The 13,597-nt window shown below is 36.1% G+C and overlaps 1 protein-coding gene across 9 annotated transcripts in view; it reads right to left on the bottom strand.

Moving 5' to 3' along the window:
* The window catches only part of Eip63F-1 (Ecdysone-induced protein 63F 1), a 40,344-nt gene that overhangs the window by 3,112 nt on the left and 23,635 nt on the right, over positions 1 to 13,597 (bottom strand). For 8 of the 9 annotated variants that reach the window (XM_068293174.1, XM_068293172.1, XM_068293173.1 and 5 more), the window contains 3 exons: positions 12,472 to 12,615; positions 2,792 to 2,966; positions 2,568 to 2,716 (listed from right to left, as the gene is read on the bottom strand). In XM_068293174.1, the coding sequence (XP_068149275.1) occupies positions 2,568 to 2,716; positions 2,792 to 2,966; positions 12,472 to 12,615 (468 nt within the window). Of the gene's footprint in view, positions 1 to 2,567; positions 2,717 to 2,791; positions 2,967 to 12,471; positions 12,616 to 12,891; positions 12,911 to 13,597 lie in introns of those variants that run through there. The other variant, XM_068293179.1, reaches the window with a different exon arrangement.

Here is a 13,597-nt window from a genome sequence, read left to right on the forward strand (position 1 = left end):
AAAGAGAGCAAGGGAGTAAAAATCGAAAGTGTGTGTGTGAGTAAAAATTGAACAAGTTGAGTTGTTTTTTTTTTTTTTTAATTTTTTTTGTGTGTGTGAAAAACAATAGTAAAGAGAAACAATGTTTTGGTAAGTTCCGTTATTTCGTTTTACAAAAACAACAACAACCAAAGTTTCACATAATTACATTCTTTTTTTAATACTGCTCGTAAGAAAATATGTACGTGTTTTTTGGTTTTTAAGTTAAAATAACGGGTTTTAACTAACCGCAAAGTAGGAATGAATTAAAAACGCAACATTTTCTGGCAACGGCGAAAAATCTTTTCTGTTGTCGTCGACTCGCCTCAATAGCTAACAGATGCCTCTTGCAACTAGTTGTCCTTTGCTTTGAACTGGCATAAAAAAGGACAACAATAATGAAAGAAATTCCCTAGCGTGGCATTAAATTGTGTTTTACTAAACTTGAACTACACACACAAACACACACACACAAAAAAGTGTGTTATACATATGTGTGTGTGTGTGTGAGCCTTTGTCTTTTACAAGTTGTGGGACTTCTTGGGCTCAGGATTCTCTCCCAATGCGTGTGCGTGTGTGTGATTCTTCAGTCTGTCTATATCATTAGATTCATATGCCATAGCTTTTGCTAGTTGAAACTTTGACCTTGTAACGCATGCCAGTCAGAGAACCTCTGCCCCACTTGCCCCTTGGTCCCCTTTAGACCACATCTTTCTGATTTTTTTTTTTTCTTCTTCTTTCATTTGTGTTTGCTGGCATCTGCAATTTATTTACTCATTTTGTTTTTGTTGTTGTTGCTTTATTTACTTTACACCGGCATCGAGGAGGCATTGGCATAAGGCGGCAAGTGCGGGTACTCAATTCGTTTTTCTTTTTTTTTTTCTGTTCGTTATTTTTGCTGACATTGCAGCAAATGTGCCGAGGCAACTGGCAATGAGGCAACTGGGCAACTGGTAACACGTACAATGTACATACCATAACCTATGCTGTTGCCCAGAGGCAAAGGCAAACCTTTCAACATTTAAGCTGTTAAAGAATTGCCCATAAAGCCCTCCCTCTACTCCTATCTCTATCTCTGTCTCGCTTTCCACTTATGGTGTTATCAAAATGGCAACTAGCACAGGGCACTTCTTCAAAACCAATTTCAGTCTTCTTCTTGTCTTCTTACATCAATAAAATGAAATGGTCCAGTTAAGCTTAGAATGATGAGTATCAAGTTTCTATCAAGTTTCAACATCAAAAAAATATCATAGAAAATTACCAATATATATCGAACACTAGACAACAACAAAGAAACAACAATTCACTGACAACAAAATCTCATTTAATGCATTTTTCTAACTACTCAAATATTATCCAACAATTTTTTGTGTATATTTTTAAAAAACTGAAGCTTAAGAATTGTTTGGGAAATCGATTTGTGGTAAAAATTCTTAGTTTTGTTAGCCTTAATCCAACAAAAAAATTTTAAGAAGACCAAGACCAAGAAGAGAAATGGAAGACATGTTTCTTCAAATAATTTATATTACTAAAGTTCCAAGTATTGGGACGAACTGCCAAATAAATGATGGAAATAAGGGCCACAAAACTTCTTGGCCACAAAAGCGATAGTTTGCGAAAAACATACACCAGATTTTTTTAATTTTAATATATCTTAAAAATGTTGCCTATGTATGTCTTTAAGCAATTTGAAAGAATTTTCGAAATTTAGTCAACAAAGCACGCATACGCCGTGTTGTCTATAAATCTGGCAACCCTTTAGCGATCTGTCGTTACTGATTAAAAATTTTAGCAAGCTTTAATTCTACAAAGAGAACTTTTGATAGATGTTTGAAAATTCTTAAACGTTTCGTTTCATTTTTGTTTTTAATATAAGTTTATAAATTGTAATTACTACGAGCCAAGAAATTGTTGTGTGCATATTTTCATGTCGATGTGGCTTGATTTTATCACCCCGTTCGTTTCAACAAGGACCCTTTTTTTGTTGTGTGAAGGAAGATGGTGGGAATGAATTGACCCAAAAACACCAACGCAAATTCCCTTTACGAAATGTTTCTCATTTCGCCCAGGAGTTCATTTAAAAAAAAAAGTTTTCCGAGTAAACAAACAAATAAACATGCCCTCACATATAGAGTGCGTTGGCGTTATATGACGACGCATAGCCTTAGAGTCGGCGCCAACGAGGACGAGGACGAGGGCATCGAGAGTCATAGTCTTTGTCGTTGTGGCCCCGTCTTTGGGGTTATTAAACTTGTCTTTTGGGCACAGTTGTCAATGCACTCAATGTATGTGTATATGGAGTATTTGTCTAGCTGATTTATGAGTGAAAGTTACTGACAAATATTGTCACAAGGTTATATTTTATGCTATGGCTTGATTAACGCCAGCGTTTTTGGTTTTTGCTTTGCGGTTTTTATGGGGATATGACCTTCGTAAAAGAAGCGTAACGTAACGAAACGAAACGAAACGAAAAGAAGAAAATGAAAATGAACGGACAAAATAGCCTCGACGCGCCTGCGTCAGCAGTGTCCTTTGAGTGCTGCACTTACCCTCATAATTGATGCGACCATCCTGATCCAAATCGGCAATGGCCAACAGCTGCTCCAATTGCTGTTCGTTTAATGGCTCGCCAATCATTTCCATGGCGGTTTGTAGCTCATCGCGGGTTATAAAACCATTACCATCCCGATCGAATACTCTGCAAGGATTTCGATTTCAATTTCAAAATTTAATTTAACTTCAATTCAATGTACATATGAATGTATGTGGTTACCTAAATGCAGCTATTAAATCTTCAGTTACATCATCGGCCTCATCTGTTGGCTGCTTGCTGCTGCTGCCGCTGCTATTGCTGCTGGCATTGTCCTCGTGCTGTTGTTGCTCATCTCGCAATGCCTGGATTCTGCCTACCCATTGTAAGAATTCTGCCTCGTTAATTAGGCCATTTCCTTTAAAGAGAACCAAACAACAGAATAATGTAGGACATATTTAAAAACAAAAAGAAATCATTCAAATTATGTTAACCACGTGGCGTATACTTTATCTTATCTTTCTCACAATCAGACTCATCAGAGACGATTAATTTGTTATAAACAATTGAAAAAATAATTTGAATACGAAAATTGATTAAGTTTTATCCTTTCAAAGCTACTGGGACAATATATATTTCTCGATTAAATTGTTTATCATTTCAGACGAGAATTTCTAGTAATTTTCAGTGGAAACTCTCGGGTTGTGTTGGCGTTTTTGATATCCCTACAAGGACATGCAATCAGAATTGCTAGTGCCTTTGAATAGATTTGGCTTAAAATCAACATTTCTTTCTCCTTTGCCCTCCAATGTTGGCCAGGTTGGGTTGGCTGGGGAAAACTTTTATAATTAAACCTAGATACACGGCGTCCACTGGCTTTGATTCTGACTTACGTTGGCTTTGCTGCGCGTCTTCCGGCAATAATAACAACAACAACAGCCAACCTTGACCTTCGCAGGGAAAAAAATGAAGGGAAATTCCGGGTGTGGAAGTCAGTGTGTGTGTGTGCGAATGAAAATGAAGTTAAAATCAGCAATAATCTTGGCTCGCATAAATTTTCGCTGTTAAAATAAAAGTTTGTAAATCATTTTTAATCGCCTTGTGAAAAAAAGGTGGCGTATACGTAATATGCCAAATATTCTTGCAAATGTAAAAGGAATTTTTTGAGACAAACTTTTCGTTCGCTTTACACACAACAGCAAATATAAAGTTTAGAAAAAAAAAAACCGTTGCCAAGGTAAAGCGAACTAAGGACATAATCAAATAACCAAGTAATCACCAAGAATCAGGTAATTTTCATAAAATTGCAAAACTGTCCAAGTTTTATTTCGCCGCAGGAGCAGCAGCAGAAACTGTAGCTGCTTGGCAACAGGATCAAGGTGTGAAAGGGATTTACCAATGCCAAGGTCAAAATGCCAATAGAAGTCAAGGTAAGCAAAAAAAAAAACAACAAAAAAAAAGAGAGCTTGGCCTCAAATTTTATTGGCAACAAAAACGCAGGTAAGGTAATCGAAATATATATGGATGAAGTATTATCCTAAGAGACAGAGCTATGAATATGGGAAATTAGAAATGAATATGACATTAAGGAACAAAGTTTCCTTCAGTTTAAAGCCTTTGAAAGAACAATTTTCAAGTCTTCAATCAAGTCGACTCGGAAAATATTTTTTTTTTTTATCAAATGAACCCATTAAGGCGATTCTGGTTAAATCATGATTAATGTATTCATTTTCTCTCCATATGTATAAAGGATATACTTTCAGGCCTGTCTTTGAGGTATTTCTAAAGAAAGCTAGACGTTACATACATTAAATAATTGAATCAATTTTCATTTTAATGTCCTTGAAGTTCTCAATTAATATGAGATGATATGGAGAAAACAATGACCGCAATTAATTAGGGAAAGTTTACATAATATTTTTGCTCCGTTATCTCAGTTGTTGCATAATCAAATGTTGTTTCATTTTTGTGAGACAAATCAAGTTGTAGGTCATTAAACCTGGATCAACTGACAACAATTAGAAAATACAATTAAGATTTGAACACATAATCACACAGATACATCGAATAAATTTAGGCATTCAGCGGAATCCACTCAAAGTGCCAGATGGGTGACATTTATTGTTGACTTATCGCAAACAAATATTATTTCATCATTAAAGCATTGTCAAGTCAAACTGTGTGTCAATGTGTGTTTGTGTGTATTTGCTCATATGTTTCGCTTTTTTTTATTCTCACCAACTCGAAAGCATTTCCCGTTCCCGTTCTCCCATTCTCCATTCCCATTCACATGATGAGGCATCATCATGATTATTGTCATCAGTTAGATTCTCAGTTGTCTCCCCGAAGAGCACTTTGTCTATTTGCTGCTAGTTTTGCTGTTGCTGTTGACATCTGTGTGACATTTCTCTCTGTGTGTGCATGTGCGTGTGTGTATGTATGTATGCTGCTTAAAAAATATTTTCATTTGTGCTTAGCGCCCATCTCCCCCATTTTCCTTTCAGTTCATATGCTTGACTTGGGCTTGAGGTCTACTTAAGCCTCCAACTAAACAGGGACTTTTCCGCCAATGTCATTGTCTAATACCCTTTACTGTGAATGGGTATCACGCATATTGTGGCCATGAAGATTAGCCTTTTTTGTAACAAACCGAAAAATGGATGCCACACATTTTCTTAACGACAAAATCGTGTTTAATTCGCTTGCAACTGAATCAGCCACTAATATTAGTTCACAATGTCCTTAAGTTTATCCCTTTCTCAATACCTAAATCCACTTTTGAATATTTCTTATCCAAATGTAATTAAGGAATTTAAAAGAAACTTATATAAGACCTTTGTAATCTGATGATTTCAAGGGTAAGCAAGGTTTGCAGCATTCAAGAAGAAAAAAAAAGAAAAGGTTTTATACTATCTTGATTTTTCTCTTTTAGAATTTTTTTCTCGCATTGTTGTTGTGCTTTTTTAATACAAAACTAAATGTTTGCCTACTGCAATACACATTATCATTGTAGCGGGACAACAAGAAATGCCTGTCTGCCAAAGAAAGCACAAAAAGGGGGAAAAAAACAGAAAGAAAGAAAAGGAAAACAACACGAGAAGAAGGACAAGTCCAAGGATAATGAAAATGGCATCGCTGCTGTTGCTGTCGCTGTTGGCTGTGTGTGTGTGTGTGTGTGTGTTGCCATTGTCATGACGTTGTTGTCAGTGCCATTTGCCTGAGTGGCGCATAGGAAAGACTCTGATTCTTTGTGCATAACCATATACATAATATATATATATATATTTATATACTCTATACATTGGGGTTAAAGGGCACATCAACATCTTAAACATGTGTCAAAGTATACATTAACATCTAGCCTGGTTTTAAAGGCCTAAAGTGATGCCAAAACGAAATACTTAAAGAGGTAATATCCCTTTGACATTGTCACCCATCCTATTTTCTAGTCACCCATATTTATAGGATATCTTTGAGTTTGGATGAAATTTGTGTCCTGTATATATAAGTACATATATATGTATCTTATCTTGGCTCGTTAAGCACTTGACCTGCAAGTGAACGAAAGAGAGACTTTGGGTATTGATCGATGGTTAACGACTAAAACATCAAGCTTGAAAGGGCAACATACGTTTAAAGCCAGCAAAGGCACACATTTTCCATGGTTTAATCCTTTTTTCTCGCGCTAAAGGCGCTTCCTCGAGTAAATTAAGTGCTTAAGAGTTGATTCCTTCTCCGCCTCCTTAAGGGCAGCGAGCAACGACATCTTTTGTCTACCCCATAACAAATGGCAATTGCAGCTGTCAATGCATTTTACTCTCTACTTTTTTTCCACCCCGTTTTTGTTGCCAAAGTCAAAGAGGAGGCGGAGCAGGAGGAAGGACAACAACTTCATGCCAAAATGCAATCAATTATTGGCAAATGTACCTAGAGCTGCTGCTGCTGGTGGTGCTGTTCCTGTTGGTGTTACTGCTGACCTCATGGCAGCGGAAACGGAAGCCCCAGCCAGCCAACACAGTGAGGCCACAGAAAACGCTGTGTGTGTGTGTGTGTGTGTGTATGCGGGTGTGTGCTTGATTCTGATTGTTGCTTGGGCCAGGTAAAAACTCTGTCCCCTCCTCCAATCTCACCTCCCCTCACTTTTACTTTGAGCTAGTGTAATTTGGCTACATTTTGCTTGTAAAACATGCAATAAACGCTGAGCTCCTGTCTATGACCATATAACTAACACAAATACAAGCTCTCTATGTTCGCGTGTGTGTGTGTGTCGGTGTGTTGGTGGCAAATAAATTACCTAACTCACACAACTTGGACCATTAATTAAATGTTTACTTGCATTTTGGTAATTTTGCTTTAAATCAACACAAATTGCACCTGACCAAAACTTTGGCCCCATAAAACAAAAAAAAAAAACACCAAAAACAAATCCAAAAAAAAAAGATTTATTGAATTTAGAGGCCTTGAATTAGTTTTATTATGAAAATTAACTATTTATGGGAGATGGGAGATATATTGTGTACAATCTTTCCTAAAAGTATTTTCTAGAATCATTCATGGTCTAAATTGAATAAATTAAAGGTTATAGTTAGTTATGTAACTATCTCTTAGGTATTCCAGTTAGCCTAATTCAGTCCAATTCAGATTACCTAACTGAGCTTAAGTGTAAGCCGAATGGCTTTAATTCATTTCAAACTGGTAATCAGCAATGACATTATTTTCAATAGCAATTACCATAATTAATCATATTATTTTATGCATTGAAAAATTAATTAACATCAATTTGCGGCTGCGTTTTTTCTTCTTTCTTTGTGGCCATTTTGCTCTTGGCTGAATTTACTTTTACTTAATTTTGCCAACAGAAATTGATTTTTCTTTTTGCCGTTGCAAGGTCGACTCTGATTATATTTTGTTTGAGCTTTGCTTAGGCTTTGTCTGACCCCCAAAATGTGTTTTCTTGTAATTTCCATTTCACTTGGTCTGCATTTGTGTTTCCTTCTTAATTTTTCTTTTTCTTCTAGGACCGACAAAAATTCCTCTCGCATTTCTATTTTGTTTTTTGTTGGTTGGCATTTTAAGTTGATTTTAATGTGAGGGCAAGTTGAGTTTGATCATTTGTTATGTAAATTTCTATGACCGCAGCTGATTTGATTAGATGAAGAAATTCGACTTCAAAGTTTCGCTTAAAGCAATTGAATGCACAAAGGCAATTTCAATTTAAGTTTCAATACATACAAAATGAAGTTGAAAGGGGGAATCGGCGGAGAGTTGTTATGCGCATTTGACCTGTGGTAAAAGCACTCACCCACACACAGGCAATGCAATCAAATTTGCGATACACGCACACACACACACACACATAACACGCAAGCCACAAAATATTGAACAGATGCCTGGCTTGGACACTGGCAACGCCAATAGCAACAGCAATGCCAAAAGCAACATAGCAATTACACAATTTAATGGTCTAGGCTTATTGCAATTATCTATTTCCATTGAAAAGCCAGTGGCGGATCTACGCGATTTGAAATGAGATAAATGTTCAATAAAGAAAACTTTCAATGGAGCAGAAACTCATGAGTTCATCACAAATAAGTGGATTATAGCTTATGATTCTGGTAGGGACAACCGGGCATTTGGATGTTCCCTTCCTTAATCTTAAAAAGCGATCCGTTTTGGATGTTAAACTTTGGTTCTAATCGTTTGTGGATTCAGAAAGAAAACAGTCTTCGAAAACTTTTAGAATCCAAGGACGGAAGCTAAGATATCAAAAGCCTTTAAAAAAGTTGAAATTTTGTTTGCCGATTTGCCTCTTCAAATCAAATTCCGGCACTGCAGGTAACATGTTTACACTTTGAATGTAGATAAAAAGTAACCCCAAGAAATCCCCACAGTAAAAAATTCTTTTAAGTTTTGTAGATAAAGTACAGGATTCAAGGATTCTCAAAAAATGGTTGTCCTTTTCAAAGCATGATAAAACCTTTGCCATTGATTTGAAGATAACTTTAAGAAACAAAATGCCCGAGTGCAACTGGGAAAGGTGAGAGATTAGCGCTGTTTCCCAAGAATTGGTTTTCTTATTTCTTTTTCCTCTTTGGCTTTCCAATGAAAAGCCATTCTCGAAATCATTTATATGTTGTTTGTCGCGCAGGCCATAAAAATGTTTGCTTCTTTTGATTTCCATTTTTTCTTCTTTTTCTCTAATCCTATTGAATGTGAATTGGTTTTTAGTCTCCAGGTACGGCAGCTGGTTTATGATTAGGCTTAAGGCCAGAGACCAAAGCAGCCATCCCATAAACATAAAATGTCAGCTCAAATTCAGAGAGTGTGCGACGAACACACGAAAAATTAATTGCACGCTCCTAAAAGCAGGCAACAATTATTTTTAAATTGCCTTTAGCACAAAATGTCAATGCACATAAAAAATGAACCATAGCCATGCTTCTTAAGCGACAATTGACCTCAAGTAGGTGGTTATAAAGCAACAACAGCAACACCAACAAAATGTAAGGGTCGGAGTGGGGGAGGGGTGAGTCGAAACTGTTGCGTGTGGCCGGCAAATGAGGTGACTCCTTGCCATAAAGACACGCATAAATAAACGAAACGAAGAAAAAGTTCTGGTCTGCAGGGATCTGTGCCTTTTCTGTTCTATGTTGCTTTCGCGGGCAGGTGGTCACTTAGCAGTTGGCCCTCAATGAACCCTCACCCATCCAATCCACCGTCATGGCTGTGTTTCTGTGTGTGTGTGTGTGTGTGTGTGTGTGTGTCATTGAAACCTAAGAAATGTTAATGAAGCCATAAAGTGCGCGCTTTACGCAGCATTCAACAGTTTGCCTCGCTTGATAGAAATATTTGCACAAAGGATAATAGAAAAAATGAAAGAGAAACAGAGACAAAGACTTAGGCCAGAGACAGGGAGTTCAATGGGGAAAGGGACGGGTAGCGAAGGGAAAGAAAAATGAAGAGACAATGCAGACACAAAGCAAAGTGTTTGTCCTTTTAAAACGGCGTGGAGAATGCCACTTGCTTTTTTTCCACTTGATTTGATTATCCATTAAAGCGGAAAAACATGTCATATATACTAGTTAGATGTATATATACTTATATGTCTAGTAGTTTATATGGCTAATATATATCTCCAACACAGCGAAATGCATTCTATCAATGTCAAGACTGACAACTGATCTGTCTTCAATATTTGCAATTGTTTTCAAGTGCCTTGGCTCATTAACATTTAAAGAAACTCCTTTGATATGGGAAAAATGATGGATGAAAATTTTACATGACTTAATTCCCAACTAGTTTTAGCTATCGTGTAGTTCTTAACAACCTGCTTATTAACTTTGTTAGATTAACCGCGAGGTCGAAGTTCGAAATCTAGACAAATATTTTGCCCATTTGCTCGTTATGTTTCCTGCCCTTCTATACTGTATATTATACTGATCAATAGTCAGCTTTTCATATGAAACAGACTAAAGTCCTTCAAATATGAAATGTGATGTGAGTTTGTGGGTGGGGTGGGGCTTCATCTAGTTACATATTTTAGGGACATTTTTTTAAGGTTTTTGTTTTTCTTTTTACATATTTTGTATCAGGACCTATTGTTCGCCGCCGTCTATTGAGATCACGTGCCGCGGCCAGTGCTGTGTATTACATTCAGTTTCATTCTTTGCGCAAAAATAACCATACACACGTACCACACACACATATGTACATATGTACATATGTATGTTCCTATCTGTGTAACATGTGTATGGGAGTGTGGGTGAGTGAGTGGGAGTGGCAGTGGGAGCCCTGCAACGTTTCATCTGGTGTTGGCACTCATCACAATTTCGCTCTCCCTTTCTCCATCTATCGCTTCATTTTACGTCTCTTGACGGGCTGTCAGCAACAGTTGCTTGTTGTCACTATGTACTACGTACGTAATATATGTATATAATACATATATATTGTATATATATATTGTACATATATGATAAATGTAGTTGTTGTTGTTGTTGTTATGTACGTGACTGAGATGAAATTTGTTGTATTAATGGGCGAAAAATATGATTTAATACTTAAAATTATGTGACAATGATGGTAAAAACGCTTATGGTAGTCGGTAAATATTTGTATTATCATTAAAATATGAAATTGCAAAAAGGCTACCATAATTGCATCTACCAACAACAGCAACAACATTCACTTCAGCATGAGAATCATTATGCTCATCATAATGCATTTCATTTCGTTCTTAATAATCTTTTATCTACTTTATTTTCTCATATAAATTTTCTCTTTCTTTTTTTTTTGCTTTTCACTCTCTTGTTAAGCACGTATTTGCCTAGACATCAATTGCATTTTAATGTGAAAAATTCAATTTTCTGCTAGGCTGCATTAATTTAATTTTGATATGCGAAAAAAATCAACATAGCCGTATATATACTCTCTCTCTCTCTCTCTTTCTCTCTCCGTCTCTCACTCTGTCTGTCTCACTGTGTCCATGCCTTGTCACTCTCATTCCCCTGCAGCATAACTAAAATTCTTCAATTCAGGTCAGTATGAACGACTGAGACATACCTTTAAAAAAAATAAAATATTTATACTAAATATGCTGATAAGAATTCACTATCAAGAAGTAATAAATAGATTTGTAGCAAAAAGAACTGAAGGGGCTTATTTTCCTAGTATTTCCATTGCATATCCTTTCATCCTTTAAGTTACTGGGTATGTAAAACTAATAAAATGCATTTACAATATGACTTTAGAATCCTGTAAGGATGCGGCAAAAACAAAAGAGAATGGGAGAGACGAAAGATAAGAAAATAACAAGAAATAAACTGTATCCAAAGGAATTTTATTTAATAACTAGGGAGATTGACTTCACTTGGCCGCATTTCGTATACCCTTTCAAAGCCAGGCAATAGAATTCTGTAGTTTTCGATTCTTAAGATGACACTCAAATATCAAACATCATCAGTAAGGATTTTAGTTAAGAGAAAAATTCTAAGTCCTTTTAATCAAACTAATCAAGTAGATTAGATGTGTAACTGAATAGCTTTATTTATTGCTATGTAAGGGTATCAAAATTGCATTGCCTAACGAGTAAATTAAATAAACAAAGAAAAAAAAAGCGAACGATAAAAGGCAGTAACAAATTGGCTTAATTCGGATTGGAGGTGGGAGGGAAAATGTCATTAAGCCGCTTCGCGTATGGCTCGTTATCGATAGGCTGTGATTTTCCATCAGATTGTGTAACAATTTCAATTGTTACAACAAACAAAAAAAAAAAACACTAAACAAATGAAAATTAATACAATTTTTGCAATGATTTTTTGTGAAGAATTTTTATACAAGCCTTTTGAGATATTTTGCTACTTATTGCTTTTATTTCTAATTTGTCAAGCAGACATTAATATATATATAAAAAAATATATATTCGTAGGTATTGGAGTGGATCCACAAAATATATATATCTTTATAGTATCACCTAATATTTACCTAATTGAAACTTGAGGCTATCCTAAAAAGGTCGCCTACCAAGGTGATTTTGAGGCTTTTTTTGTAGTTGCTTTTGTTGTTTGGGGCATTAAAGTTTATTAAATAATTTACATGGCTCGTTCAACAGTTTAATTACAATTCCTTTTTGCTGATTGCTTTGACAAATAGCTCAAACGAATGCTTTATTAAAGGGGCATACACACATAGACACATAGAGAGAGAGACAGATGTAGAGATAGAGAGGAAGAAGGAGGCATGCCGCGTAAAGAGGTTGCACAAACTTGTTGCGCACAGTTGAGAGGGTTTTTGCGGTTGAGCAGCATGAGAACTTAAGGTTAAGTGGCCACTTTTTTATGTTTTTGTATCTTGTTTTCCCTTATTCCCTTTTTTTTTTGTCTGCGAGTATTGTAGGCGAGCATAAAGGGTGGGTGGGGTAAACTTACCTGAATGGCTGGCCTCACGTATGAGATCGTGTATGATTTCATCACGCACATTTATGCCCAGATTCTTGAGCATAAACTGTAGTTCATTGGCTGTAACGCGTCCGTCACGATTTCTGTCTAGTAGATCGAATGCTGTGCGTAAATCTGCAATAAGCCAAACGGAAAAAAACACCAACATAATGAAATTTCCATAAAATATATTCGCACAAGTATTTGTTGATGGATAAAAAGTATGTTTCTTCCGTTTCGGTTTCTTGTTTCATTTCATTTGACCTTTAAAACTTTTTACATTTTGTTTGATATTTGTTTTTGACTTTATTAAACGCACTTATATGATTTATTTGGGTCACCATTTCAAGTGTCCTTCATTCGCTATATACTAAACTTTTGTTAACATTCGTGAATATTAAGTATACGCACCCATGACCCACGCACACAACAAAAAAAAAAATATGAAAAAGTTTGAGCCATTCTAACCAAGTACCATTCAAACCAAACCAAAAAGAAAAGAGATGAGAACAACCAAAAAAAAAAAACACAAAAATCCCTCAGATTTACATACAACTACAATTGCGCCTTAAGTTTAGCTATTGCCACGCCCACACACACACACACACAAAAGCCTAAAACGCAAATTCGCCAACATAAAAACCAAAAGACTAGACCAAATTGAGGGTGCAAATAAAGTAAAAGAAAAACCAAAACGAAACGAAAAAGTCGTAAAAAATCAAAGTCAGTTTTTCATGGAAATTGCGTGATTTCTTATGATATATCCACTTTGCCAAAACGCCAAAACAATAACAGAATGTCGGGGTACAATTTTCTAAGGGTTGCCTTTTATTTGTTATCAATATGTATGTGCTGACAAGAAAATGTTTGATGTTGGCCAAACAAACAAACAACAAAACAATAATAATCATATTCGTAGCATACTGTTAGGCGCAGACACCAAATGGAAGGCGGAAATTGCACTAACTTTGACTATTATTTCCATACAAGAGTGTTTCAGAGTGTGTGTCTGTGTATCGACGAGCCTTGCACAATAATTAAGGCCTTGCGACCAAGACGACAACGCCGTTTGGTGACCTTCTCTGCGGCACGCCAAGACACAAGACCTTAGACATTG

The sequence above is a fragment of the Drosophila tropicalis genome, unplaced genomic scaffold, assembly GCF_018151085.1.
Source record: "Drosophila tropicalis isolate 14030-0801.00 unplaced genomic scaffold, ASM1815108v1 contig_694, whole genome shotgun sequence".
NCBI lineage: Eukaryota > Metazoa > Arthropoda > Insecta > Diptera > Drosophilidae > Drosophila > Drosophila tropicalis.